Genomic DNA, 27,896 nt, shown 5'->3' with positions numbered 1-27,896 from the left:
GCCAATGGGAGGCGGGCGGGGCGGTGACGGGGCGTGTCGCCAGGCAGCGGGGAGCCCGGCGGGGAGGCCGGGCGGCGGCGGCGGCCATGCCCGAGGGCCCGGAGCTGCACCTGGCCGGGCGCTACGTGAACGCCGTGTGCGCGGGGCTGGTGTTCGCGGGCGGCGTGGAGCGCTCGGCGGTGAGCAAGAGCCCGGCCGTGCCCTTCCGCAGCGCGGCCTACCGCATCTCGGCGGCGGCGCGCGGCAAGGAGGTGCGGCTGACGCTGGCGCCGCTGGGCGCCGGGCCGCCGCGGGCGCTGGTGCTGCGCTTCGGCATGTCGGGCTCGCTGCGGCTGTGCGCGGCGGCGGCCGCCCCGCGCCACGCGCACCTCCGCTTCCTGACGCGCGAGCGCCCGCCGCGCGCCCTCTGCTTCGTGGACGCGCGGCGCTTCGGGCGCTGGCGGCTCGGCGGCGCCTGGCAGCGCGGCCGCGGGCCCTGCGTGCTCGGCGAGTACCCGGCCTTCAGGTGAGCCCCGCCGCGCCGCCCCGCGCCACCCGCGCAGCCCCGCAGCCCCCTGCCGCCGCCCCGCGCAGCCCCGCGCAGCCCCGCGCAGCCCCGTGCCACCCGCGCAGCCCCACAGCCCCCTGCCACCACCCCACGCCGCCCCGCGCAGCCCCGTGCCACCCGCGCAGCCCCACAGCCCCCTGCCGCCGCCCCACGCAGCCCCGTGCCACCCGCGCAGCCCCACAGCCCCCTGCCGCCGCCCCGCGCAGCCCCGCGCAGCCCCGTGCCACCCGCGCAGCCCCACAGCCCCCTGCCGCCACCCCGCGCAGCCCCACGCAGCCCCGTGCCACCCGCGCAGCCCCACAGCCCCCTGCCGCCACCCCGCGCAGCCCCACGCAGCCCCGCGCAGCCCCGTGCCACCCGCGCAGCCCCACAGCCCCCTGCCACCACCCCACGCCGCCCCGCGCAGCCCCGTGCCACCCGCGCAGCCCCACAGCCCCCTGCCGCCGCCCCGCGCAGCCCCGTGCCACCCGCGCAGCCCCGCAGCCCCCTGCCGCCGCCCCACGCAGCCCCACGCAGCCCCGTGCCACCCGCGCAGCCCCACAGCCCCATGCCGCCGCCCCACGCCGCCGCCCCACGCCGCCCTGCGCAGCCCTGTGCCACCCGCGCAGCCCCACAGCCCCCTGCTGCCACCCCACGCAGCCCCGCGCAGCCCCATGCAGCCCTGTGCCACCCGCGCAGCCCCACAGCCCCCTGCCGCCGCCCCGCGCAGCCCCGTGCCACCCGCGCAGCCCCACAGCCCCATGCCACCGCCCCACGCAGCCCCACGCTGCCACCCCGCGCAGCCCCACAGACCCCTGCTGCCGCCCCACGCAGCCCCGCGCAGCCCCGTGCCACCCGCGCAGCCCCACAGCCCCCTGCCGCCGCCCCGCGCAGCCCCGCGCAGCCCCGTGCCACCCGCGCAGCCCCACAGCCCCATGCCACCGCCCCACGCAGCCCCACGCTGCCACCCCGCGCAGCCCCACAGACCCCTGCTGCCGCCCCACGCCACCTGTGCAGCCCCGCGCAGCCCCACGCCGCCCCGCACAGCCCCACGCCACCCTGCGCCACCCGCGCAGCCCCGCGCCACCCGCTCTCGCTCTCTTGCAGGGAGAACGTGCTGCGGAACCTGGCCGACAAGGCCTTCGACCGGCCCATCTGCGAGGCCCTCCTAAACCAGAAATACTTCAACGGAATCGGCAACTACCTCCGCGCCGAGATCCTCTACAGGTGCGCCGGGCCCCGGAGAGGAGCCTGTTTGAGGCCCTGGGCGTGGGTGGCCACCGGTGCTCACACTGCTGCTCCCCTTCCCTGCGCCCCACCCCAGACCTTCGGTGCCCTTGGGGCCCCCAGCTCTGCCTGAGGTCGCTTCCCGGCCCTCCTGCAGCCAGCCGGGCCACACGACGCGTGTGCCAGCGTTTCTCTGTGCTGCGGCCCCGCTGGATCCAGCAGCTTATCTTCCAAGGCAAAAGGCAAGTGCCTTTGCCTGCCCCGCTGAGCCTCTCTGCGAGTCCAGAGAATCTGCTCGCTACGGGCAGTTGCTGCATCAACCCCGGGGCCAGCAGATCTTCCCTCATGCCGGGTTAAGTCCCAGTATCACTTGAAAAGCCTTGAGGTCTCTTTAGTCTTGCGTTCCTCAGTGACCGCGCTCCTCAGAGGCCACGTTTGGTCCAAGCATTTGCCAGACCTTGGTGGCTGCCTCGGAAAAGAGAGATGGGGCTTGTGTATAACAGATGGGCTCTCCTAGGCTGAAGATCCCCCCTTTTGAAAAGGCTCGGACTGTGCTGGAGGCCCTGAAGCACCGGGAGCAGGTGAGGAAAGGGGGAAACATGCGGGTGCTTTCTTGTGCGCAGCATCGCTCCAGCTCTTCGTGCAGGATGGCAAGAGCGGGGTGCCTGTTCTGCAGCCTGGAGCGCTGCCCTGCCTCGGCATCTGTGTGAGTGCAGGCCTTGCCCTTTCCCTTCCAGCTTCCAGTGCAACTGCTGCTTCTGTGGGATTTCTCACCCTAAGTTTCTGTAGGGAAAACTCTTCCAGAGCTGTGATTTAAGGGCCAAGCTAACTTCTCATGATGACTTTTCTTAAGAGAGTGGATGGGAGATTTGCAGCCCCTGGAGCTCTCTGTCTGGTTCAGCCCTCTTCCCATGGGGAACTTTGTGCAGGGACAAGTGCTGGCAGTGCTCTCCAGCTCATCTTGAGCCAGGCAGTGGCTCCAGCCTCTGTACTAGTTTGTTTGCCTTGGGCCAGGAAGGGGCAGATTTCCAGAGAAAATGTAATTTTGGGGACTTGTTTGCTTGTAGCCCTGCAGGACTTCTCGCCAGCTGTCCCAGGCCCCAGGAGCCTCTCTCGGCTTCACAGTGCAGGGGGCAGGACTGAGCTGAGAAATGTTGTTAGTTCAGGTTTGGGCTCAGCAATGATAGAAGTGGTTCATTTTGCTTCCAGATCTCAGTCTGGCTGCCCTGCTCTGTCTCTGGGCTTCGCTAGGTGCCAAGCTCTGGCTCTGCTTCAGAGACTTGTTCCAGTCCAGGGTTCAGGCCAGTTTCAGTTCGTGTTTGGTTCCTCGCTCTGATGGGGTAGAACACTGTCACGGGACCTAGGAGAGGTCACGCAGCCCATTGCCTCTCCCTGTGCTGCTGTCAGGAGGTGCTTACTGCTCCAAGAACCATGTGGACACGGGGTTCACAGCCTCGCTGTGGTTGCTGTCCAGCAGCCGCAGTCTGGTTTTCCAGCCTGGCAGCAAGATTTTTCTCTTTGCCCGCATAACACTTGCTGCTTGGGCTCTTTCTTGTCAAGCTTCTTGCTGTCGTTTGCTGTTAACACCTGTGTCTGAACGTGTCTGCCCCTCCAGCGAGGCGGCAGACGCGTGCAGCAGTTCTGCTGTAGCATCGCGCTTACAGAGCTCGTTTGCACGTGGCTGGGCTGGTGAGCTGTGACAACTCCCTGGACGCGCCTCGCTGCCGCGTCTGCGCTCAGCTGTGCCTGTGCACGTGTTCTGCCTTCAGGAAGTCTCGGGGTATATTTGGGGCCGAGGGGTAAAGGGTAAAGAGGAAGAGATGAGGAAAACAACACCTTGCATGCTTAAAACCTCTGGGGAAGGCTGCACTAGAGCTCATGGCTGAGTTGCTGCCAGGCTACTCTGATTCTGGGGCCCTGGGGGAAAAAGGAGTGGCTATTTTTAAGGAGCCTGAGAAAACCCACATGACCTGAGGACTGCTTTTGTAAACTGCCAGAATTCCTGCATGTTTCTCCCTTTCCTTTTTTTGTAGCTGTAGGGAACGTGCAAGTACTCAGTTTGCAGCCTACAACCTTCTCGTGAAGGCTGGCATCCCACGGTTACTCTGCTCATGCCAGTTCTGGGGCTGGCCCAGTGTGGCACAGGTGGGGTGAGATCAGGGCTGGCATGTGCTGCAGCAGGGCAGCAGGTGGAGGATTTGGCAGCTTATCCACAGGAGGGCAGAGTGTGATGGGGTATTTGGCTGGGATTCAGGAGGAGAGACCCAGATGAGGCCAGCATAGTGGGCAGGTGACTTTCCTTCTCTCATCCTCCCTTGCAGGATCCTTCTCTGACACTGAGCAAGAAGCTGAAGCTGAAGCGGGACAACCCGGATCTCCTGGAGCTGTGCCACACGGTGCCCATGGAGGTTGTTAAAATGGGTGAGGCTGCAGGACAGGGGGCCGGGGAGCAGGGACAACTGGGCATCGCATCAGCCTCTCCTGTGTTCCCTGAAGCAGAAGGCCTGGAGTGTGCGGGCCCCAACACTGTGCTCATAGCAGAAGACAGATCTCTGGAGCTCTGCTGCGGGAGAAGCCCATGGTGGTGCTTGCTTACTGCGCCGGGGCCCCGCACCTCCCCTGGCCTGGGGTCTGGCTGGAGAGCTCTGTCAGGCTGGCTCCTGCTTCCTCTGTAGCTCTAATTATTTCTGTCCTCTCACATCTCTCCTTTTCTAGGAGGAAAGGGCTATGACCCAGAGCACTCAGATGACTCCACAGCTTTCAAGAACTGGCTGCAGTGTTACGCTGTACCTGGCATGTGCTCTCTGCGTGACAGCAATGGCAGGACCATCTGGTTCCAGGTATGAGCCCAGGGTTGCTGTCTGGGGCTGGGTTGCTATCACCACTCCTCCTAAGGAGCATGAGCCTATTCTCTGCTTCTCACATGGCTTCCTGAGGTCACCAGGCCTCATGCTGTGACCCCATCCCTGGAGTCATCTCCCTCCAACAGTCTGGAGTGACCACTGAATGTATAGGGGTAGGTGACAGGGACCCACCATACAGCAGTTGACTTCCCCGAGAGATGGTGTGCCCTCTGGGGCAGAGGGGCTGGCTGCAGGAGCTGGGGGCTCTGCTGTTGCAGGGTGGTCTGGCAGCCCTGTTCCTCCTTTGTGAGCCCCGTCCCCAGGGTGATGGTGCCTTGCAGAACAATCCTGGGTTAAGGGGAGGGTCCCCCCTTGATGTGGAGGGATGCAGAGCAAGCCCGACTCCTCCAGGATCCGAGGCAAAGTGGCTGTTTGCCTAATGCCAGCCTGGCTGCGGGGTGGAGGAGCGGGACAGATGGGTCCCGGCAGTGCTGCTGAGAGTATCTGCAAGGAAGCTCTCATGGCGGTGGCGCTGTGTCCTGCATCTTGATTGTGGTCCAGTCAATGCCCTGTCACCTTCCTTGCAGGGAGAGCCCGGTCCCATGGTTCCAAAAGGTGAGTGTCCTGTCCCCTCCCTGTGGAGGCAGCTCTTGCTCTGGGAGGGCTGGGAAGGGAGAAGCCCTGTGCTCGCCGTGGAGGCAGAGCGGGGAGCAGAGCAGCTCACGGCCGGGGGAGCAGGGTCCCAGCCCTTCTCTGTGTGGGGCGCTGGCAGCCCTGTGACAGCCGGGTGGCCCTGGGGAGCGGAGCCAGCCGAGCCCCGGACAGCTGCCTGCCCTGGGCAGAGCTTTTGCTCTTGCTGGGTGGTTTTCGAGGCGTGCGGCTGTGTTCCCTTCTGCGCCTGCCAGGCCCGGAGCAGGACTGTGCTCCGGGTCAGGCTGTGAGCGCAAGAGAGCACGGCAGTCGCTGCGCCTCGGGGTGAAGCTGCTGGGAAGGGAGAGGAGCCCCTCGAGCCCTCCCTGCGCAGGAGCGCAGGATTCCCTGCCTCGGCCACCTCGGCCGAGTTTGCACGTCGCCCGGGGTGGTGTCCCTGAGAGGTCACCTCCGTACAGTCCGTGTTCCCTGAGGTGCTGGTGCTCGGCGAGCTGGCGCGGGGCAGGCGTGAGAGCAGGGCTGCCCCGTGTGCCCCGGCCCCCGTCTGACCTGGTCACGTCCCCTCACACAGGAGCGAAGACCCGCAAGAAGCGCGCCGCGCTGAAGGCGGATCCCGAGGCCGTGTCCCCCGAGGTACGGAGCGCTGCGGCTGGTGGGCCCGCTCCTGGGCCTAGGGCCCCTCCTGTTCCCTGCGCCCTGCTCAGACTGTTCCTGTGTTTGCTGGGGGCTTCTTCCCCAGAGCTTCCTGTGAGCCTGTAGCGCAAGTGATGCACGAATCTCCATGCTCCTTCCTTTCCGGCTGCCGGCAGAACCCAGTCTCTGTCCTCCAGCAGCAAGGAGGAACTAGCAGGGCTGCGAGAGGTTGTCCCTGCCGCTCTGGGGCACCAGCTGGGACTGTGCCTCTCTGCGTAGGGTCCTTAAATCCATCGTAGCCTGAAACTCAACCCTCCTTTCCCAAGGGTAGGTCCTGGCCTCACTCATACATGATGCTGCAGCTAAGCTCCATCTCTGACTTTGTCCCAGGTCACCACACGTGCCTCGAAACGACGGCCCAGGGGAGCTGGGGCCCCCCCAAAGCCAACCGAGGAGGAGGAGAAGGTGGTAGCTGATGAGGCAGGGCAGGGACGTGGCCGCAGGAGGAAGAAAGCGGCTGCTGCTCCAGCTTCGTCTGACCCTGAGGCGCCAGTGAAAGTGAAAAGAAGCCGGGCGTCTGCACGGAGGGGCTCAGGTGAGGCTTGTTTCCGCGTGGATCTCAGGCCAGCTCAGGTGTGCCGGCGGGGGAGGCTGCGGGAGCGCATCTTTGTGTCCTGGCTGCCTGAGGGGAGGGCAAGGGGCAGGAGAGGTGCTGGGGGGGCAGAGGAGGGGTCACAAGGCAGAGCCAGGCACCCTGGCGCGTGCGGTCTCCTCACTCACTCGTGTCCCTTCTCGTCCCTCAGGCGCAGCCCCTGCGGTGTGACCGGGGCTGCCGCGCGCTGCCCTTCTTGCTTTGGCTTCTGGGCACGCGCGTGGCGCTGCCGCCTCTGCTGCCGCGGCGGGGCGGACGAGCCGCCCTGGGCTGCCCGGTGACGCTTTGAGCCCTCTCTCGCTGCAGTCCCACTGCCCGCGCAGCTGCCCACACCAAGGGCGGGTGGGGCTCTGCATGTCTTCCTTTCTCTTTTTAAACTTTTTTGGAAAACTTTGACTGTCTTTGGCTGGAGCCAGCCTGACAGCATGGTGTGTGGGGGGGAGTCTTTTTAGCTCAATTCCTTGGTAGGACCAGCCTCTTCTTTTAGCCCAGGCAGTGTAAGGACAGGGACAGAGCAGACTGGCCTGGTACCGAATGTTGCACCCTCACAGGTTTGGGGGTGGGTCATGTCCCTGCCCAGATCTGGGCGTTCAGAGGGAGATTTTTAGCTCCTGGGAGGGGGTTAAGGAAGGACAGGGCCAGGCGCCTGGGCAGAGCAAGCTGGGTTAGTATTCGGGTTGGGGGGGGGGGGGCAGCTCTTTGCTGTATCTGTTTTTATTGCTGCTCAGTGCTGCCGTGTCCTGCCAGCGCGGGAAGGAGCAGCTTGGAGCCAGGGTCAGGGCCAGTGGTCATTTAGCCGTATTCCTGCTGCTGTCCCCAGGGCGTGGGTGTGTGTATGGGGGAGGGTGAGGGACAGCGGCAGCACGCTGCGCTGGACTCTGTCCCCTCCCTCTGCCAAAGTGCATTGCTGCCTCCCTGTCTCCCATTGCTGCCTAATCGCTGCAGTCACTGAGAAGGCCACAAGTGTGTTTTAGATGACTAATAAAGTATTTTGTGCAGGAATGGCCCTGTGTGCATGTTTGTGCCAAGGGTACCCACCCCCCCCCCGCCCCGGCCAACACGCGCGCACACCCCTCCCAGTGCTCTGCATCTCCCCTGAGGGGCCAGAGCAGCCTGCCCTCCACCCCCCACCCTCGGAGTGGGAGCCTGATGCAGTCGACACTAAGCAAACAGCAGCTGCAGTGGAGCCCCTGGGATAAGGTGGGTCAGTGCAGGCATCTGGAACTAAGGTAAGAGAACAGGCTCGATCCTGTTTGTATAATTCTCTTGTTTATTTATGCCTCCTCTGAAAGGCCAGAGGGAGGAAATTCGGGGGAGGCAGAAGGCAAACGACTCTAGTGTACTTTGCTATTTGTGAGCCTTTTGCAGCTTGTTGCTGCGTGGTGTGGAGCCCACAGCACATACATAACGCTGCTGACCACAAGCAGAGAGCGGGGGGGAGCACAGCTGGTGGAGCCGGGGCCTGATGGGGCTGGTCTGTGCTCAGGATGGCTGCTGCGCAGTGGCAGGGGTGGATCCAGGCTGGTCCTGTGGCCCTCGTGGCTGCAGCGCACCCGCCTAAGGCGCTGCTGGTACCTGCACAGGCGGCACTGGGGAAAGCTGCTGTGCTCCAAGTGCCAGTTAGAGCTGGCTGCCCCTGCGCCAACAGGCCAAGCGCGCAGCGCAGGAGCCCTACGGCGCTTTCCTGCTCAAGCAGGCAGCAACCTTACTGCTCGTTCCCAAAGAACGTGGCTGTTAGCTGCTGTCAACTGTTGCACTCTGATGGCCACTAACAGGGAGGAGCAAGGGGGAGTTTGCCCTCCTCTGGAACCACCCCCGCTCCCTCTGCATGTCTCTTGGGGCAGCGTCGTTACTGGACTGGGGTAAGTGGAAACGCCTCATTCTTACTGTTCCTCCCTGCTCCACAGCAAGAGGGCACTGGTGGCTGGGCTCAGGACTGAGAGGAAAGGTGGCACCTCCAGCAGGTTAACTGCGAGCGGTGGCAGGGAAGCCCCAGGCTGTGGTCTGAGCGCTCAGTGTTAGCCCAGGTTGCAGCGTCACCAGTGAGGGTGGCCACCGTCACAGCCTCAAGACCAAGAGGACAGAGAGCACTTGGAATGGCGTGAAGGAAAGCCTCAGGCCCTGCTGCTCCAGGGGGAGGCAGCTCCTCACGTCCGGCCGTTCCAGGAGGTCGCAGCTAGGGAAGGAAGCAGCTTGTGAAGCTAAAGCGATGCCTCTCCCCTGCCTGCCCGTCCCTCCAACGCAGACTTACAGCATCGCCTCTTTAACCGGGAGGGAGGTCTGCAGCCAGGTCTCGACAGTGCTGCCGTGCGCCTCGTACAGTCGGACCACCACAGCTTCGAGTCTGTCCTCAGCCTTCAGGGATGGAGCAGAAGGAAGTTTGCGCAAAAGGACAGGAGCATCCTACCCTACATCTCTGGGTCTAGCCAGACCCACGCGCCTGTGGCTGAGCTGCACACACGTTCCTGAGCTGCCTGGTGAGCAGTGCTATGCGACTGGGGCAACGGGGGCTGCAGCGCCGCATACAGCGACAGATGCCGCACTGATCAGCCGTGAGCGCCTGCCCAGGCGGCAGAGGCACGCTAGCCCCCTCTTGTCCTCACGCAACAGGAGACGACACGCAAACCCGATTCCATGAAGGATCGCTACCTCCGCTCAGCCCAGCTCGGTGGCCACCCAGTGCAGGGGAGAGCAGCCCACGCCTGCCTGGGTTACATGGGCTAGAAGATGGGTAGAAGAGGCAACAGCTTAACTTTGAGCACCAAGCACCTGCAGCAGCAGTCTTTTTGCTACAGTGTGTGAAAGAGACAACAGTTAACCCTAAGTGCCAGAAGAAGACTTGATGTGGAATCTGGTTTTCACTGTGTTGGAGCTTTTCTGCTGCTACTTACAGGGCTTGCCACACTGCTGTCTTTCACTGGACTGGCCAAAGATCCCCACCTCAGCCTCCCCCTTTCTGCCCTGGGCACTCACCTGCTTGACAGTCTCCAGTACAACTGCAGGTGAGCTCACAGAAAAGGCGCTCCAGGCTGAGCACTGGGCAGAGCTGCCTGGGACCGTGTGGAGAGGGAAATTCAAGTTGTAGGCGCATTGAATCACACCAGCATCCTGGAAGGAACCTGCAATATGAGAACAATTAGCCAACCTCTATCCCAGCGTATCCAGAGATGCTGCACCCTGTGCTCACCCCGAGGGTCGCCGGGGTGTCCTCCACCTTGTGTTTCCTGCCAGGGTCCAGCTTAGCCCAACACTCACCCTGGTGAGGCATCACAGCATAGGTGAACTGGTGGTGTGCAATATCTGCTGTGGCATCAGGAGACTTGGGTGCTCTCAGCCTAAGATGAGAGGTGAGTGAGCTGCAGCCTCTGAACTTGCCATTACCCCTCCATCACCCATCTGGTATCAGACAAGCACTGTGACAAGTCAGCTGTCTCCCTCTGCTCTGAGACTGGGCCCTGCCTTCGACACCAATGTGTCTCTGGGTTCTGGCAGCAGGAACAGACCCTGGACCAGGTATCCCAGATGTTAAAAATGACCTCTGAAGGGTGATCTCCTATGAAACTTGTAGCTGATGGACTCAAAACTGAAGTACGTGATGTTTCTCTTAGCTTTGCATGAATTCATAACATTGCCATTCCTGCCATCTCCTTGTGTCTTCCCTCCTGGGGTGTGTATTTCCCAGCAACAGAGGAATTTATATGGTTCAAATATTCATCTGATCTCTCCTTTCTTGAATGATCTAAGCATAACTCATGGGTGAGACTTATCTTAATCACTTAAGTTAGCCAGAAGTTCTTAGGAGACAACCAGCCAGCTTGACTAATACTAGAATATTTATTCCCTTATTAACTATGATCATTTAGCATCAGGCACTACTTTGACTTCAAAGAGACACTTTAGAGGCCAAAGCAACAGCTGCAGCTCCACCCTCGCCCCAAATGTACTCACAGCGAGAGGCTGAGGATGTTCCTGTGGGCTGATGCACCGTATTTGCTGTCGTTCAGCAATGCCACCCCGAAGCCGTGCTCGGAGAGATCCAGCCACTTGTGAGCCCACACCTGCAGGAGGTACCAAAGGAAGTACTTGCAACCCGAGGACATCAGGCATCCGCCTGGGAACAAATGCAGCTCCATGTACAGAGATTGGCTGTCCCGTCATTGGAGGGAAAAGAGCTGCTGCTGTGTCCCCAAGTGCTCCAGACAGGAGAACGAGCCTGGCCCGGGGCCCAGACCACCTTCCCTCTCACCTCGAATCGGGCCCAGTCCCACGATGTGTTCCAGTGAGTCGGCCGCTGCAGGTGCCCAAACTGGATCTCGTAGGTGGCGTTTGTGCTCCGGACCCGCACAGGGAACTCCACCTTCAGGAACTTGTGAGCCTCCTTCCAGTCAACCTAAAAGCGGGAGCAGAACAGCATCATCGCAGAGGGCTGACAAGCAGAAGCTGCACTCCTGTCAGCTCCCACTCAGGCTGGACCAGGTACAACACAAGAGCACTCAAGTCCAAGCCCAGCTAGCTGCACTAATGGGTCTCTCCTCTGCTCTTCTATCTCAGGGCCAGGAGGGTACAGCTGCTCCTCTGCTAGCCAAGGAGCCTGGCACATTTCCTGGATCATTATCCTAGCTGCAGGGCCCCCATCCTTGGGCTGCCTTTCCCTGATGTGGGGGAAGACAGGCAGTGGGCTCCAAGGGAGGAATCAGGAGGGAGATGTCATTCACAAGCAAGGTTTGGTTCCCCAGGGCTCCTCCTGCGCAGCACAGAGGTCTGTATCACACAGTGACAAGCCAAACCTGGGTCAGGAATCGGATGTATGGGCACATGGTGTCCAGGATGATCTCCTGGGTTAAGGTACTCCTTTCCCCAATCCGCAGAGAGAAGCTTGCACTTCCCCGCAGCCCTCCAGCGTGAGTGATTTCCAGAGGCTTTAGCAGAGTTGTGACCGGTTTTCTAGAGAAAGAGGGTAAAGGCAGAGCTGGACTACAAGCCTGGTAGCTCTAGGGTTCCCAAATCCCAGTCCAGCCCCATAGACAGCAGGCATTCACTGCCCCAGAGTGACTGCACAGAGCCTCCTGTGACATGCAGGAGCGGCTGTAACGTTTTGTTACAGTTGGGCTTGACAGAGAGGGAAACAAAACCTCAAAGATAAGATCTGAGCACTGCATGCACTACTCTCTACCTGGTTTCCAGGTGATAATCCATCACATCCCACGCATCCCAGTACAGAGGAATGTCATCAAAGAGAGCAAACTGGTTGGCACAGCATCCATCTGGAACTGATTCTCTGGAGTAAAGTGGAACACAGGAACAGCAGCATAACAAGAACTGAGTTGAGGAGAGAAGGGCAGAAGTAGAGTGGAGAAAGTTCTGGTTCAGCCCCAGTACCTTTGGGGAGCCTCAGTTCCAGAAACGGGGCGAGAGACATACCTCTCAGAGCGTGCCAGTCGAAGCGAGGTCAGGCGTCCCATCGTGTCCAGGCAGACTGCAATCACTCCGTTCTCCATGGTAATGGAGCCATCCTCCTGAGCGGAGAGGGCCGAATGATTTCACAGATCCAAACCTGCAGGAGCTGGACTCTCTCTGAAATGCCCCTTTTGCAAAGCAAGTACACTGGCTTGCTGTGTGCCAGCTTCCCCAGGCACCCCCCCCCCCAGCAAAGCATCTGATGTGGGGCGCATCAACCCAATGAAACTGCACTTGTGCTTACCTGTTTCATCACCAACACAGGCTGAGGGGGCAGCAAGGGCTCCCTGGCTATAGCATAGCCCATGCTGGGGGCTGTCATCAGAGCTGGAAAGGAAAGAGGACCTGTTCCACCATCTTCCCCAGATACATCCCTATCTCACACTAGGCTGCCCTCCTGCTCTCAAGTCAGACTTATCACCTCCCTTCACATCCTCCACTTCTGTAGCCATAATTCAGGGACAAAGTCAGCACGATCAGGCCCCAAGGAGCAATTTGCCAAAGCAGTGAATCCTCTTCACAGCAGGGAGAGGCAGAACATATCTGTCTCTATCTTCTAATGCAGAGGTAACCCCAAATTAGGCATACCTAAAGTCTCTGCTCCAGCTGGCCCAGTCTTGGAGACAACTTCAGTCCGGTCCCAGGCCAAAGTGTTCAACACAAGGGTGCACTCAGTGGTCTCTGACTTGGGCTGCAGCAGTTCCCCACATAAGGACTGTACAGCCTCCTCCTGGAGCTGGGCACCAGCCCTGCGGATCTCTGGGGTGGGGGGATGGGGTTGGGGGGGGGAGAAAAAAAAAAGGGGGCCTGGTTTGGACCTGGCCAGGCTTTTTCACATGTCTGAGATAGTTTCTGGCAGTATGCACACACTTTAGCTATTTCCAAGCTAAACTTAGTAGATAGTAATTAATATTAGCAATAGTAATAACAAGGTTAATAAAATTCACAATTATAAGATTACAATGAGCTACTGCAGGTCAACTGAAAATTGTTAAGCTAAATTAAGAAGTGAGCCATTGTAACTGCCTGTGGGCAGCTCCTGCCTTTGCAAAGAACCATCTTGCCATGTAAAACAGAAAGCAGAGATGTAAATAATACAGGATATTATTTAATCTATCAACTCCCCTGCTAATTTTTTTGTTCAGTTAACACTACTGCTGATACATGCCTGCACATGCAGTCCTGCAGACAGGCAACCCATAGTGCCTGGCACTCCAGCTGCAGGGAAGAAACCTCTGCACCCCCCCCCCCCCCCAAATGACAGGGAGCGTTATCCTCAGATGGCTAAGCCCCCTCCTGGCCAAACTCTGTGCCCACCTGCATAGTATTGGAGGGCATCCTCAACCACAAGCTGGATGCAGCTGCCTGGCAACACATCATGGAACTGATTGAGGAGCAACAACCTAAAACAAAGACAGACCAAAAGCCACATGAGGAAGCAGTGGAGAACAGCAGATTTTTTATTCTAGCTTACCAACCCCTATTTGAAAGATGAACAAAAACTTAACTGTTTCCTATATCCTGTTCGCAAATAAATGAGAGAAAAGGATTTTTTTTTTCCATAGTGCTCTTTCAATCCCTTTACGTTAGGGCCTGCTAATTGCCATCTTGTAAGCCACAAACACGGGGAGTAAGAAAGAGCTACTTTTTTCCTCTGCTTAGGGCTACTAAATATGTTGTAGCACAAGTTCAGACAAGTCAAAACTGGGACGCTTGGGTTGCAGACTAAGTTTCCAGCCATCAGAGGAGTTAGGAGTTTGGAGCTGTCTTCCAATGGGAGAATCAAGCAAAGCCATGAAATACTTTCCAGGACTCTTGATCAGTTTGCAGAAGAGGTCATGTACATGCAGCAGTGCAGTACTGGTGCTGTAAAGTTCTCTAAATCCTACCTATGCTCCCTCTTCCACGCACATCTAGACAGACTTAAATGAACACAGGCTGCAGTCAGACACCCTTCTGGCTCCAGCTGAACAGAGCTGAGAAATAAGAGCCCATCTCCCACCATCACTTTATCGAGCAGCCAGGTAACTGCCTGCCCTGGTTCTGTCCGACTGGTCCAGGCTAGCTTCAGTGTGCGGAGGAGCAGGCATTTCTAACCAGGTTCAAACAGCTGTAGGGGATCAGAAGCAGAAATGCAACAGCCAGCTCACCTGTGCCTGTGCCCCCGTGAAGTCCCCAGCTGTCACATGGTCATATACTTTTATAATCCCTGTGCATGGCTCTCACCATATCCTCCCCAGTGCTGGAAGCACTCCCTTACGTCCTCACCTCCAGAGCCGCTGCAGCTTGCTGGCAGGATACTGAAACTTGCCTCCCCGTGCCAGAGCCAAAGTGCTGAGAACTTCAACATCATGGAGTATGCGCTCGCACTCCCGATTCCCCTTTTTTATCTGGAGCCAAAGCATGGAGAGAAGAAAGGTGCTTAGGAATCTGGTAGTTGAAAATAGATCACTCACCCCAGCAGCAAAAACACAGCTCCAGTACAAGAAGGTTGGTTGGTAATAGGTGTCATGAGTTTCAAATTATCAGTGAGGTGGATTTTTTTATTTTTAGGGTTTTTTTTGTCTCATAACCAAGACTGGCTTTCAGCCCTGCAACTCCAGTACAGGACTGGATTAAACCCCAGGTCCAACTCCTCCTGTCTCTGTTCCTACTGTCCTCTTTTTTTTTCCCTGTCTCTTCACCCCATCTCTGCAGCTATCAGGTCTCTACCAAAGCGAAGGATGCGGCAGCTATAGACCAAGGGGTCTATGCTGCTCCTAGCTTTCTTCTTGCCCCTTGAAGAAAGTCTTATTAAAGATTAAGAATGGATCTGCCTTCTGGAGCTCCTGGCTACACAGCAGCTCCCACTGTCAAGACCTAATGAGTGTTGACTGAACCTTGAAGCCACCCAAGCAGTAGCAAAGAGAACTGCAAACGGCCACCCTCCACAGCAGAGGGGGAGACAGACTGTGGTCCCCCTGCCCAAGCGCACAGGCTCACCTGGGCCTGGGTGGTGTATGTGCCGTTGTGCAGTTCCAGGAAGAGCTCTCCCACCCAGGTGCACAGCTGCGATGACTCCTTCTCCAGGGCAGAGAAGAGTCGGTCAGGAGTGGAGATCTGCACCCTGTGGAAGAGACACACAGGCAGTGATGAGCTGGCAGAGAAGCCCTCAACACAGCTAACAGGGGTTCCCCAACAGAAAGGTAACAGCCTCAGAACTGAGGCCTCAGAAACCCCAAATTGCACCCACCCTGCAGAGCTCAAAGGGGTGTGCGGGAAGACTTGGCTGAAGAAGCCAGAGATGCAGACCACCACAGTGTGCAGAAAGCAAAGTGGTGGTAGTGAAATCAGTGTCCGTCACAATACAAGAAGCCGGGGACATCTGATGAGATGGCAAGGCCCAAAGGGCTTACCTCAAACAAGCACAAAGATGTCCTTTTCCACAAAGAGCATTTTAAAGCAGAGTAAGTCCCTGTCCAGGATATCACATGCCCAAAGCAGACTTAGACCCCAAAGACAAACCCATGGAGCATATGTCCAGTGCTGGTGATTAAATACAAATGTCTAGATGCAACTTTCATCTCAGAAATCCCCTAATTACAAACTGCAGGCAGGAGAGAAGCGAGGCCAGAGGACTGGCATGCAATATGCCAGCCGAGGGGCGGCAGCAGCTAGTCCATGTTTTGCCTCATGGCCAGAGCAGTTTTCCCCAAATCAGGCCCTACAGACATTTGCCTAATCCAGAGCTCCTGGACATAGTTGCTTTGTTAGAAGCAACAGGAGCCTTTGGAGGCTCCCATGGTACCAACTCTGTGCCAGACCCCATGAGCACAGAATTCAAATAGTTTAGGTTGGAAGGGCCTCTGGAAGTGTCCAGGCCAACCTCCTGCTCCAAACAGCTGCCTTCAAAGCTACACGAGTGAAAGGAGGTATCCCTCTACTATTTCTCATCTTTGTATCACTCCCAACTTAGAACCATGGTTTCACGCCCTATTACCTCATCAGCATCCTGCCTTTCCCCTTTCCCAAAGGAAAGGCACGTTGCAGTCCCCATAGCCTCCTACTGCCTCTCTCTTACTCCCACCTGCTCTCAGTGCCTGCCATGGGGAAAGGGCCGTACCCTAGGCAGGGACTGACTGCTGGTACCGCTGCCACGCCGACCGCTCACCCCATGGCTCTGCTGATGGCTCACAAGCAGTCAGTCAGAGAGACCTTATCTCCCTGGTAATCCTTCTTAGCGCTCCGTTCACCTTGCTTGCTCCCTGCCCTCCTTTGCACACTCTTTCCTTCAGTACTGCTGAAGGCCAGGCCCAGCTCAAAACAAGTGCTCTGTGCTGGCACAAGGAAGGAGAAAAGGAGCTGTCTTCTCACCTTGGCAGCCCATCCGTGTCACTCATTCTCTTCATCCTGTCGAGCATCTTCTGCGTAGGGCCCCCTCCTCCGTCTCCAAAGCCGAAGAGGACAGCGCTGTGGTTCACACGTCCTTTATCCTTGTTGTTCTTCACCGTTTTCAACATCTAGAGGGGGTTTTGAGCAGATGTGTTCCTCAGGCACCCAGCCCCAGCTTCCACAGACACACACAACACCACCAGGTCACTCTTTGGGGTGCAAAGCCCAGTCCTGCCCCATTTTCCCACCACATGTGGCAGGAATCAGGCACAAACACATCCCAGAGGAAGGCAATCAGCTGCCAGCAATGCTGCTGGCTCTCCTACTCCTTTCTCAGGCAGCACCCTCTCCTAGGAGCCTCAGATCTGGCTCCAAGGGGCTGGCACCACACTTTGTGTGCAGGTTTGGCAACCTCACTCACCTCCTCCACTCGCCCGTGCATCCCGTAGGAGTCACCTGGGGGGAAATGGGCCAGGACTCGGGAGCCATCAATGCCTTCCCAGAAGAAGGTGTGATGCTGGAGGGGAGTCAAAGGAAAGCACAGTGTCTAGTACAGCCTCCCTCTATCACACAGTGCCAAACAGCTGAAGTACAAGCCATTATTCCCGAGAGCTCCCAAAAGGAAATATCTGGTGACACCTCTACCTACAGTGGTCAACTCACCCTTTGTCCTTGGTTTCAAAGCTCCCAAACTCATTTCCCACACACAGGTGTGTGCATAGAGGGCCCATTTCAACCACATCAGTGCAGAACTTGTTCACTGAAAGCCCACACTGCCTTGCAAGCCCTGCCAAAAACACAAAGCCCAGCACCCATGTCCCCAGGGAAGCACAAGGGTCAGGCACCTCAGTGCCCTTGAGGATACAAATCCCTGGGTCTCTGCTTCCCCTCCACAGGGGGATCAATCAGTGCAAGGAGAGGCTATCATGGATGCATGAGTCCCACAGGCTGACCACTGCTCCTCTTTGCACCATCCAAGGTTGCACAAGGATGGGGAGTGCTACCAAGGTAAGGGATAGCAGAGGAGAGACTGGATTTGCTGTCTGCCAGCCCTGCACACAGATCACAATTTCCTTTCTGGGGGCAGTTGTGGGGAGCACAAGAAAAACAGAGGCAGCAAGTGTTTGTAGGCCAGGGGCCTAGCAGGAATCTCTAACCCTGCCTTTCCTCCCCCTATAGCCTGACAGGATATTGCCACCGCCATAAGCTGCCCATGGCTTTGAGCTTCTGGAAGGAGAATCTGCACTGGTTGAGCTAAAGGACTGGCTCAACCTGTGGAACAAACTGGTCTGATCTTGCAGATAGACTCCAGCAACCACATGTCCATCCCCGGGGAAGAGGGGAAGCACAACTCACCGGGAAGGTGTTCACCAGGTTCCAGCAGAGCTTCTGGGTGAGGAATCGCCTGATTCCACAGCCACGCATCAGCTGGGGCAGCTGGGCTGAGTACCCAAATGTGTCCGGCAGCCAGAACTGGGAGCAACAGAGGGAGAGAAACACACAGGAGTCTCAATGTGGCCATACACCGCAGCCTAAGCATGATGCGGGGTCACCTGGCGTTCAGGCTCTAAGACCCTGCCGCAAAGGGGACCTGGAGGTGCTAGACAAAAGAGCGACTCTAGAGACCTGTCAGGGACCAACAAGCAATACAATCAAGGCCTAGGCCTGTGCTAAGTGGCATGATCCAAGCTCTACATGGGGGATGGTGTATTCACTCATCGGGGCTTTAGTTGGAAAGTAAACCACAGAGAAACCCTCACCCACAGGGAGGGATAGAGGCAGAGCACATGCAAGGGAGGCATCGTGAAAAGGAGCAGGTACCTCGGAGCAGATCCGGCCAAACTGCTGCTGGAAGAATCGCTGACCTTGGAGGAACTGCCGCACCATGGACTCCCCGCTGGGCAGGTTCCCATCCTAGGGGAAAAGCTCAGAGAGTCAGTGTCCTTTTCTCCAACATGCATGTCAAATCAGGCACAGAGGAAGGGGAGGTCCTGCAAGTACCCGTTCCCTATCATCCCACCCTGGCAGAACACAGGAAGCATCTGACAAGATAGAGCTCAGCACCGCACAAGGGAGACCCAACCCAAGACAAGGCAAAGCAGAGTCTGAACAGCAGCCTTGAGGTATTCTGAGTGGTGTGAGGATCTGTGACAACTCTCTCTCTGCCTGCCCAGTGAGTTTCTAAACCAGTTTCCAGCTCACAGTGCAGTCATGTGCAGCTCTGACATGCTGAGGAAGACTCCTGGCAACAGGAGGAGCACAGCTCAGTTGGTCTAGACCAAAGGTCCTTTCTCAGGCAATGAGATGATTTGGGGAGGAAAGGGAGTAGGTATTTCTGCTAGGCTGGACACTGCAGATAGTGCAGCTTTCTGGCTCCCGAGAGCACCACCAAACAGACAGGCACAGAGAAGCCTCTGCTCTGACCGGTACTCGTTTCAGAACTTGTTCAGACAGAGATGGCTCAGGAAAGGTGTGCTGAGCCTGGGTCACCATGATTCTCACCATTTCTACCCAGGTGCCTCCGACAGGAATGAACTGTCCCTTTGCGACATAGTCCTGAATTTGCGTGTAGAGCCCAGGGTACCAGCATCGCACCCACTCGAACTGCTGCGCCTGCCAGAGCACAGAAGTCAGTCTCAGCTCCCACCTCGCCACTCCATACAGAAGTCCCTGCTCTCTGCAACCACACAGAGTGCTTCTTGTCTTCCCCTTCTCATTCTGAGTCACGCTGAAGAAGCAACAAGCTATAAGGAGAGGGAGAACTCAGAGAGCTTGGCAAGAAGTCACCATGTCTGTTCAGAGCAAACACAACCTTCCTGAATCTTAGAGCTGCCCAGCTGAGAGGCTCAAGACAACCCTCATCCCTCAGAGAACTCCTTGGAGCGCTGTTGACCCTCTCGGGCAAAGGGTGAACAGTTTCGGCTTCCAGGCTCTTTGTTGTGTCCCCTGGGCAGAGGTCTGGCTCACCCAACAGCCCCAAAGCCAGCAGTCCTGCAAGTCAAATCTTGCTTGTGAACCTGACTACCCCAAGCTGTCAGTACAGGGACCCCATCCCCGATTCACCCTTGGCAGGAGGGAGGTCACTCACCTGGGAGCAAACAAAGGTGAGCTCCGGATTGCACTCCATCAGACGGACAACTGAGACCCAGCTCCGAGCGCACTTCCGGATGGTCTCCTCATATGGCCACAGCCAGGCTGTAGGGAGAGACACGTGGCCCTGCCATGGCTATTACTTGCCACACGCTACCTGGGTGAGGTACAGCCAGACTCCTCTGGGAATGGAGTTGCGCTGCCTTTCAAGGATCAGCCAGAGAAATGCTAGAGCAAAGTGCTATCCTTTGACTGAAGTGCCTGATAACACTACAGTCCAGGACTCTCAGCTCTTGCTTGTCCTGCTGCCACTGAGACCAAAACCCTCTCCTGGGACTGGAAAACGAGGGCTGAGATCCAATAGCTGGGGGAGAGTAGGCTGTAACCCATCCCTCATCACTAGCCCCATCAGGGCTCCAAAGGGGTCAGGCGCACGTTCGGCTGCCTTGGTGCACCCTCTGCATGGCAGCACAGCAGTTCCTCTCCCTTCCTTTCGAGCTCAGTGCCCTGGCCTGGAGCCCAAGAGTGGCTGCTCTCCCTTGGGCAGCATACACCAGCCTCCTGATCAGCAGAGTGGGAGCGGCATGCTGCTCTCACCAGAGTCAATGTGGCAGTGACCCATGGCATGGATGGTATGCTGGCTCTCGCCGTTCTTCTGGCTGAAGATCGCCGCAGCCAAGCGACGGGCAGCAGGGAAGGTGGACGGGTCTGCAACGTCACACAAGTTGACCATCTGGTTGGCAGCGTACAGCGCCTGAAAACTCCTCTGGTTTTCCTCCCCGAGGAGCTGGGGTGAGAAGTGAGAATAGTTTGACCCTGAGCTCAGCACATCCCTCAGCTCAAAGCAGCTCTCTGTACTAATACAGGATCCATCTGCCCTATGGAGAACCTGCTACCTCCTTCCAGCATCTGCCTCTGTTACTGGTGCCAGGCAAGCACCATGCCCCCTGCCTCACAGACACAACCTACTGTCTTTGCACATTTGTCTTTTAAGGACAAGTTAGACAAACACCCATCACAGATGGCTCTGGTCAAACAGATCCTGCCTTAGAGCAAGAAGTGGATGAAACAACCTCTCACAGCTTCTCTCTGCTCAGTTTTCTCCCACTCTAGACAAATGTCAATTCTGCTAAAGCAGCACTACCAAATGTCTGTTCCTCCTGTCGGGGCCTCCTGGTGGGGCCAATAGCTCTTGGAAGAGTGAGAGAGAGAGATGAAATGAAGGTGTTGTAGAAGGGGTAAACGCTGAGAGAAGGGGAAAAAAATGAGTGCACAGACCTGGGCCATGTCCAGCAGTATCTCCAGATCCACCAGCAGTTCGTAGACATCCCTGTTGAAGATGGCCAGCTCAGCCTTGCTCAAGGTGAACCTCCTGTCAGGGTCTGGAGGAGCAATCATGCTGCCCTTACCGGCCCCAAAGAGACCATTGCAGGCCAGCTCCACATACAGTGTCAGGCTGTCAAGATCAAAAGGAAACCATCAAGGAGCAGATCACAAGCAGTTGGCTGCAAAAGTCCATTCCTCTCCCCACACCATGATCAGCCAGACCTGAACTTCTGACAGATCCATTGAACACTGGATCCTTCCCAGAGCACCCTAACACGCCCTGCCAGCTCAGAATGGACACCCCAAAGGCACAGTATCAAACTAACACCCCAACAGCAGGTAAGTTTGTCTCTCTAGGTGACAAAAGACACTGACTTCACTGTGGGGCACCACCTTAGAGAGAGAAGGTTACTCCACTAAAAACTTGGTCACGGCCCAGTTGATTGCATTTGCCAGAGCTGGATGGTCAGAAGGTCGCACTGGCTCCACACAGCTCTGAGCAGGCATGGATATCTCACCCCAGCCTCTTGGCTTCAAATGACTCCAAGCTCACCCCTGACAGGGGATCTCTGGGGCTCTGGCCAGATGACCAATCACCTGTGGGGCTCCATCTCCTTCAGGCTGCTCGTCAGGATGTAGCTGGTCTTCTCGCCTTCCTTAGTCAAACCCTAAGTGGGGAAGATAGCACATTTAAACACAAAGCTTCACAGCTGCACTTGACAGCTGCTGGACGGGCAGGATAAGATACCACAAAGCCTTCCTGGATAGAAGGGGTCTGATCCCACATGCCTTTGGACAAAGCTTCCCCAACAACAACCGGCACAGAAACTGCTACTACCTAGCACTAACATAAACCCTGAGGACATTCCAGGTCTGGGGATACCACCACAGAAAGAAAGCAGGAAGGAACTGCGAAGGGTAACCTGTGATGTTCTACCGCCCCAAAGCAGGACTTGATTTGACCTGTCCTAGTCCCAACAGTAGTCTGTCCCACTGTTCTTGACAGTGGTGGAGATTTACGTCTTGGGCCCAGTGCTTGCCTATGGGCCCTGCAAGATAGATACCTTTAGAGGGCCTGCACCCTGCCCTGCCTATCACCAATACAGCACACAAACCACTAAGGCAGCCCTCCCTCCCATGCTGCCTACCAGCCTCTTCACAAGCACTGCCCATCTCTACACAACAGCTTTTCATGTATTCAAAGATGGTTCTTCTATTGTCTCAGAGACTACTTCTTGAGGCTAACAACCTTACAAGTAAATATTCTTCTTATGTTTTTCTTCCTGATCACACTGACCTCCGACCGTTCTTGGTTCTCTCCTGTTAAATTTACTTATTTCACTACTTCCCCCCAACACATACAGGTATTACTCTGAAGAGTGCATAACAAATGGAGAGGAGTTTCCACTGCCCCACTAGAGAACGGTAAGAAAGATGTAGTGCTATAGAAACGGCTCTGCAGGTAGCAGAGTGCCTGGCACAACTGGCACACACCTCGTCCATGTCTCCTTACCTGGACAGGCTGGGCATCTCGCCACACCATGCCTTCGCCATCGCTCTCCCAGATGAAGTGCACTTCCTGTCCTGCCCATGCCTGAGGGATGCTCAGCTCCACCTTAAACCAGCAGGTCTCCCACCTGGAAGAGAGCATGCAGCAAGGTCACCTCACTGCCAAGACCTGAAGGAGACCAGACCCCAGTCATTGGTGCCTCTGTGAAAAAAGCATAGTGGGCATTACACACGCAGTTTCATTGTGATTCAGTTGTAACGATGCTATGTGTCTAAATAGACTGCTTTAATCTACACCCCCAGACACGGCAGAGTCTGCAGGGTGGGAATCCCATACAGTGATGCAGAAGACAATAAAATCAGAGTGTCAAGACTTGAACTATGCCTGGGACCAGACAGGCTATCAGATGGCAGCCCACGAACTGGCCCCAAACCAACTCTTCTCAGACCCAGGAGATGCAGATGAACTGTCTTCAACCGCTGCTAGGGAAAACCCCCAATGCACCCTCAGCCCTGACAAAGCTTGTAGATCCCACACAGCACTAAACATCAGAATAATGATGACAACGCCACTAACAGGAGCCCTCAGCAGGAATGATCAACGAACTGGTCTCTTCGCAAACCCTCACCGAGCCCTATTCTGTTATGGGAAGAGAGACGTCACCTTCTGCCACCCCATGAAGCTCAGCAAGGGATTCCTGTCCCTGGAATCAAGGGATTCCTGCCACGCGCACAGGTAACACAGCGGGGGTGGGGGGGACTCCAGCCCCCGCGCACCGAGGGCCACCCGAAGCCGGTACTCACGTGGGCCCAAAGGCATCTCCAACTTCCACCGGCCTGAACTCCTGCTCGACAGCTTCGGCGTAGGGCACCCGCCGTGGCGTCTGGAAGCAGGAGATGGACGCCACTGGGCAGCGCTCCCCGAAGAGCCTGCAACGGGCAGCGAGCGCAGCGCTGCGGGGAGCCGCCGGCAGCGCCGACCACCCGCTCCCCAAGGGTGTTCCCCTCCGGGCCGCAGCGCCAGGCCGCGGCACCGCCCGCTCCGGGCGTCTCCTAGCAACGCCCGCCCGCCACAGGAGGCACCGCCCCGCTCCGAGCGTCTCCTAGCAACGCCCGCCCGCCCCGGTACACCACCGCCCCACTCCGGGCGTCTCCTAGCAACGCCCGCCCGCCACAGGCGGCGCCGCTCCCCTCCGGGCGTCTCCTAGCAACGCCCGCCCGCCTCAGAAGGCCCCGCCCCTCAGGGCGTCTCCCAGCAACGCCCGCCCACCCCGGGGCGGCGGCGGTCGACGGACCCCGTCCCCGTCCCCGTCCCCGTCCCCGCCCCGCCGCCGCGGCGCCCACCTGCCCCGCAGGTTGCAGTCGGTGAAGTAGGTCTCGGAGAGGAACTTCTCGACGCGCTCCAGGGCGGTGCGCCGGTGCTTCAGGAGGGCGGCGGCGGCCATGGCGGCGACGTCGCGGCGCGGGGGCTGCGCGGCGGCGGCGGCGCATGCGCAGGCGGGACGCGGCGGCGGCGCATGCGCGGTGGGCGGCGGCGCGCGTGGCGACCGCGGGGGGGCGGTGTCGGTCACCTCAGCGGCGGGAGCCGCCCTGCTTGGCGGGGAGCCGCGGGGACGCCCCCGCCTGGGGCCGTGGCCGCCCCCGGCGGTCTCGGCACGGGGGGCGAACGCGGCTGACCGCTGCCTCCAGCCGCCGGAGAACAGCGTGCTGGTGCCTCGGCGGGAAGCCGGGGGCAGCACCCGCGCGGAGGCGGCAGCCGCCGGGCCGGCCCCGGGGCTGCGCTGCCGGGGGCCGCGTCCTCTGCCGGGCTCGGCCGAGGCGGCTCCGCGCCCGCCTCGCTTCCTCCCCGCGCCCCGCTGCCTCGGAGGCGCCCCCGGGTTTCACTGTGTGCGGTGGGGAAGGAAGAAGAATCTGTACACAATGCTTAGCCCTGATATTTTAATGGAAATACTGCACTACAGTCAAGTTTACAACATTTGTATAGAAATCACATGGATAGTGGGCCAAGGATCACATTACAGAATACAAAAAGCAAGTTCAAATAAAAAGAAAAAAAAATCTTTGCTATCGTACAGGCTGGGATCGGAGCTTGGAGCTCAGATGTCAGACACGGGGAGGGAGGAAAGCCGCTTGTGAAGACCCTGCCGCGAAAGGGAGAGGGCTCCGCGTGGTTTACCGGTTGCTTTTTCCCTGGGCACCGCAGACAGCAGGCGTCCACGCTAACCCCCTCCGCCCGGAGGACATGCAGGCACAGACTCGGGACAAGACACCCACAAAGCAGCAGCAGCAGCTGTTACTTCCAAGCTGGTAAAAAGTCTCAATCACCCAGACTTCCGCTTCCAGATCACCTCGAGCACACAGAGGAAAAACGGGAGGAGGGGGTCAAGACCGGCGAGAGAGGTAGGGTGAGGAGCAGGGGAGAGCGCGTAAAACCTTCGCAGCGGAAGAGGATACGCAAGAACCCCTTCCTATCCGCTTACAGCAAGAGGAGGAGGAACGAGACAGCTAACTTATTGCTGGCAAACTGAATATTCCCCGGCGGGCTCTTCCCTCTCTCCACAGGAGGCTCCCGTTCATCTGCACGGCTACATCTGCCTTCCGCACCTCGGCCCTCCGGGCCGCGCGCTTCGCCCCCGCGCTGCCGGGGCCGCGCCAGGTCTGGAGGGACGGGACCCCCCGGACCTCCGCCAAGCCTCTCCCGCCTCCGTCCTCCACGCACACACACAGGCACAACGCCTCTCCGTATCCGCGCCCGCGGGAAGGAGGGGAGCTCGAGCCCCACGAGGAGACAGCCTGCCCTCTTTGAAATCCCTGGGCCGGAGGGAAGCGGCGGCGCAGCTGAGCTCGCAGCTCCCCGCCGGGGACCGCGGCAGCAGTTCCGGGCGCTTAGGACTGGCAGCATCGGTTTGTGCAAGGAAAGCTGCCTCCTTTGAGGAGGAGAGACAGTGCAGTTGTGTCTGCCGTGGCTTACGAAGTCCGTGCTGACTTCTTTTTAAAATCAGAATCTTCCCTGTGTTTAAATATCTGCCAGCGCTAAACTTCTATACTTAAAAAAATATATATCCCATATGTGGATTTCACTAGTGAAATGCACCCCCCACCCACCCCCCTGCCCTTCTCTTGCACGCACGCACGCACCACACACAAACACACACACAGAGCAGCTCTATCAAATACTGGTTTGGTACTTAAGATGTTTTCTCCAATACTGAGAGGGAAAAATACATAAGCACAATCAACCCCAGCTAAGTAGCTCAGCAACACTTCCCAAAAGCGAAGGTCCTTGGAGCTGGAAGACTAGGTGGATAAAAATTACCCACCAGGAAACAAAAATTAAAAAAAATTAAAAAATTATATAATATATATTTATATATCTTAACAGACTGCTTATAGCTCAGTTGTGCCAACCACAAAAACACGCACACTGCCTCTGCTTTTTCCTCTCAGATTGTGAAGCCAATAATAAAATGGTGCCCCCTCTTCCCCACCCCAAAAACTGCATGCTGCATGGTGCCTTTCAGACCAGGAACAGGGCTGTGGGTGAGCGAGTGTCTTCCTCCAGTAAGAACAAAGACATTTTTATTTACAAAAAAAGGAGAGAAAAGTTTCCACACAAAAGCACTACAATGATAACTCCCTTTGGTAAAAAGTGTAATAAATGCCTTCGTAGGTCTGTCTGTAGGTACTAATTCTCAAGCCACCTGGTACTATGGTACACAAGAAGCTAGTACAGTTATGCTAGCACATCAAGCATACTTCCTTTAATAAAAAACAAAAAAAATTTGACAATTTGTACATTTATTTACAAAAAAAGGAGGGGAACATGTTAAAATCGTGTTGTTTTCTGTGGTGTGTGTGTGTGTACGGACGTGTGTGAAAAGCTGGTGCATGGCACTAGGAGAGACTAGTAAACAAGCAGGTACAAAAAACAGTTCCACTGGCACTAGAAAGGACAGACCAATCTGCACTGGTTGAGTCCAGCATGGGAGGGAGGAGAGGGAAGCACGGAACCGAGGTCAGCTCGGCGGGGTGGCGTCGGGCTGCGAGAGGGCCTGGGGCCCCGCGCCAGCTCCTAGCAAACTCGCAGCACGGTAGCAGAGGAGACGCCAGTCGTGACGGGCACCTCTGGGGTTGGTGACGCGCACCCAAGCGGGCGGCTTGGAAACGCACCGCTCTGCTCCGGTCACGGCGAGCCTCCGTTCCTCTTCCCTCGATGCTCAGGCCTCCGGGGAATTAAGCCTCAACACTGCTGGTGTGTACGAGCTAGTTGTGTTCCTCTGGGATGGCTCAGCTCGGAGACGGGTCCTTCCCTCCGCGGCACATGCTGAAGTCGAAAGGCCGACAAGTCCCAGCACGTGTCGGCGGAGATCCGCATTCCTACGGAGAATCCCGCTGGTGACAGGTTGTACCAGCCACCCACTAGTCAAGTGGCCATGTTACGGAGATACACAGTGAGGGGAGAAAGGCATCTTCCTCGTTTCCTTGATGCGCACACACACACACACGCACACACACATATCCCGGGGTCTTCCCTCGCCCAGGGCGTTTACGGCGTCTTGAATATTGTGCCATATTTGACGCGGTACTTGTTAATGCTCACAAAGTGCAGGGTCTCTGTGTCACAGGTGGTGGTGCAGGGCACCAAGCCCTCCAAGCCTTCGCCCATTAGCCACTTGCTCGTCTCGGCTGCCATCTCGCGGGTCACGTGCTCCTTGGTCCATTTGTCCACCCACGCCTGGAACCGCTGGTGCAGCCGCTTGCTCACTCTTTCGTGGGACTACAGAAACAGGAAGAGGTGTTAAGAAAAGGCGGCTTTGAGCACCGACTCGCAACAGAATTCAAAGCTCAGCAAGCAGACTAGTTTCCCAGTCAACGTAATTGGCTGGAGGGAAATTGTAATGCAGATGCTGGCCCTTGCTAAATAACAGAGGAAAAGTCCTGAGAAAGCTCCCCCAGGTCTCCCCTCTAAGAAGCCTAGCTCTAAGGAAACCACAATGGCAAAGCAAGCTCAGAAATACCAACAGCTTGTGCTAACAGCTGCTAATTCAATCACAGCGCTTTGTTGGTGGTGGTGGTGGGTTTTGTTTTTTTATTGAACCCCACTACGTAGGTGCTTCAGATCTATTGAAGAGAAAGGAGCAGCAGACATGCCATCACGGAGCTGAATCTAGACTGGAAAAGGAGCTTTGCAACCTCCTCCTTCAGTGCTCGATTTCATGAACTACCCCTGCAATAATCTTACGCTCTCCATTTGACCCAGAACATATCCCGTGTCCCTTCTGCACCGGCAAAAAGGTGGATACAGCCCACCCGCCAAGGCAGGCGGCAAGCAACGGAGAACAGAAAGGAGGGAAGCACGGCGGGGGGGCATTTGGGAGTGCAGACGGGCGCGGGAACGGGACGGGGGATTTGCAGGGAGCGAGAGAGGGCAGCTCAGCAAAGGCCGTGGACCGGGGCGGCTGGAGGGGACCTCAGTGTGCTGGCCTGCCGCCAAGCCCCCCGTCGCCCCGCTGCGCCCCGCAGAGAGCACGCGAGCGGCGCGGGGCAGATCGGCTGGGAGGTTTCCTGCAGGCTCATCACGCGTTATACGTGTCGGGGGGACCCGACTGCT

At 57.6% G+C, this 27,896-nt stretch overlaps 3 protein-coding genes and 1 long non-coding RNA gene across 12 annotated transcripts in view; 2 read left to right on the top strand and 2 right to left on the bottom strand.

The window, feature by feature from the left end:
- The first annotated feature begins 20 nt into the window (after positions 1-20).
- On the top strand, positions 21-12,745 carry NEIL1 (nei like DNA glycosylase 1). Of its 5 annotated transcripts, none has more exons than XM_062583434.1 (9): positions 21-505; positions 1,634-1,753; positions 2,271-2,334; positions 4,075-4,174; positions 4,469-4,593; positions 5,184-5,211; positions 5,819-5,880; positions 6,271-6,475; positions 7,532-12,745. In XM_062583434.1, the coding sequence occupies exons 1-9, from the start codon at positions 87-89 to the stop codon at positions 7,729-7,731; spliced, it is 1,323 nt and encodes a 440-aa protein (XP_062439418.1). In that variant the 5' UTR covers positions 21-86; the 3' UTR covers positions 7,732-12,745. The 5 variants fall into 5 exon arrangements, 4 of the variants coding, with proteins under 4 accessions (XP_062439418.1, XP_062439417.1, XP_062439415.1 ...); XR_009959394.1 differs by lacking the exon at positions 21-505 and having other exon boundaries at positions 686-1,753; positions 7,532-11,008; positions 11,717-12,745; XM_062583431.1 differs by lacking the exon at positions 21-505 and having other exon boundaries at positions 686-1,753.
- MAN2C1 (mannosidase alpha class 2C member 1) lies at positions 7,783-23,747 on the bottom strand. Of its 5 annotated transcripts, none has more exons than XM_062583426.1 (26): positions 23,630-23,747; positions 23,090-23,215; positions 22,290-22,413; positions 21,374-21,444; positions 20,729-20,906; positions 20,048-20,237; positions 19,449-19,555; positions 18,863-18,973; positions 18,182-18,274; positions 17,717-17,833; positions 16,782-16,877; positions 16,343-16,488; positions 14,972-15,095; positions 14,258-14,379; positions 13,307-13,392; positions 12,578-12,748; positions 12,234-12,316; positions 11,954-12,048; positions 11,706-11,810; positions 11,320-11,476; positions 10,779-10,922; positions 10,481-10,590; positions 9,788-9,867; positions 9,506-9,651; positions 8,784-8,887; positions 7,783-8,708 (listed from the first exon to the last, which is right to left on the bottom strand). In XM_062583426.1, the coding sequence occupies exons 1-26, from the start codon at positions 23,728-23,730 to the stop codon at positions 8,591-8,593; spliced, it is 3,105 nt and encodes a 1,034-aa protein (XP_062439410.1). In that variant the 5' UTR covers positions 23,731-23,747; the 3' UTR covers positions 7,783-8,590. The 5 variants fall into 5 exon arrangements, with proteins under 5 accessions (XP_062439410.1, XP_062439414.1, XP_062439411.1 ...); XM_062583430.1 differs by having other exon boundaries at positions 23,090-23,169; positions 23,630-23,705; XM_062583427.1 differs by lacking the exon at positions 23,090-23,215.
- On the top strand, positions 22,865-26,074 carry LOC134144489 (uncharacterized). Its single transcript, XR_009959395.1, has 2 exons — positions 22,865-23,021; positions 24,361-26,074. It is a non-coding gene; the product is annotated as an uncharacterized LOC134144489 (long non-coding RNA).
- SIN3A (SIN3 transcription regulator family member A) overlaps positions 25,847-27,896 on the bottom strand; it is a 38,460-nt gene continuing 36,410 nt past the window's right edge. The window contains exon 21 of the mRNA XM_062583425.1: positions 25,847-27,062. Within this exon, the coding sequence (XP_062439409.1) occupies positions 26,832-27,062 (231 nt within the window). The 3' untranslated portion in view covers positions 25,847-26,831. The remainder of the gene's footprint in view (positions 27,063-27,896) is intronic.

This window comes from Rhea pennata, chromosome 10, assembly GCF_028389875.1.
Source record: "Rhea pennata isolate bPtePen1 chromosome 10, bPtePen1.pri, whole genome shotgun sequence".
NCBI classification, from domain to species: Eukaryota; Metazoa; Chordata; class Aves; order Rheiformes; family Rheidae; genus Rhea; species Rhea pennata.
This window is presented reverse-complemented; position numbering and strand designations above follow the sequence as displayed.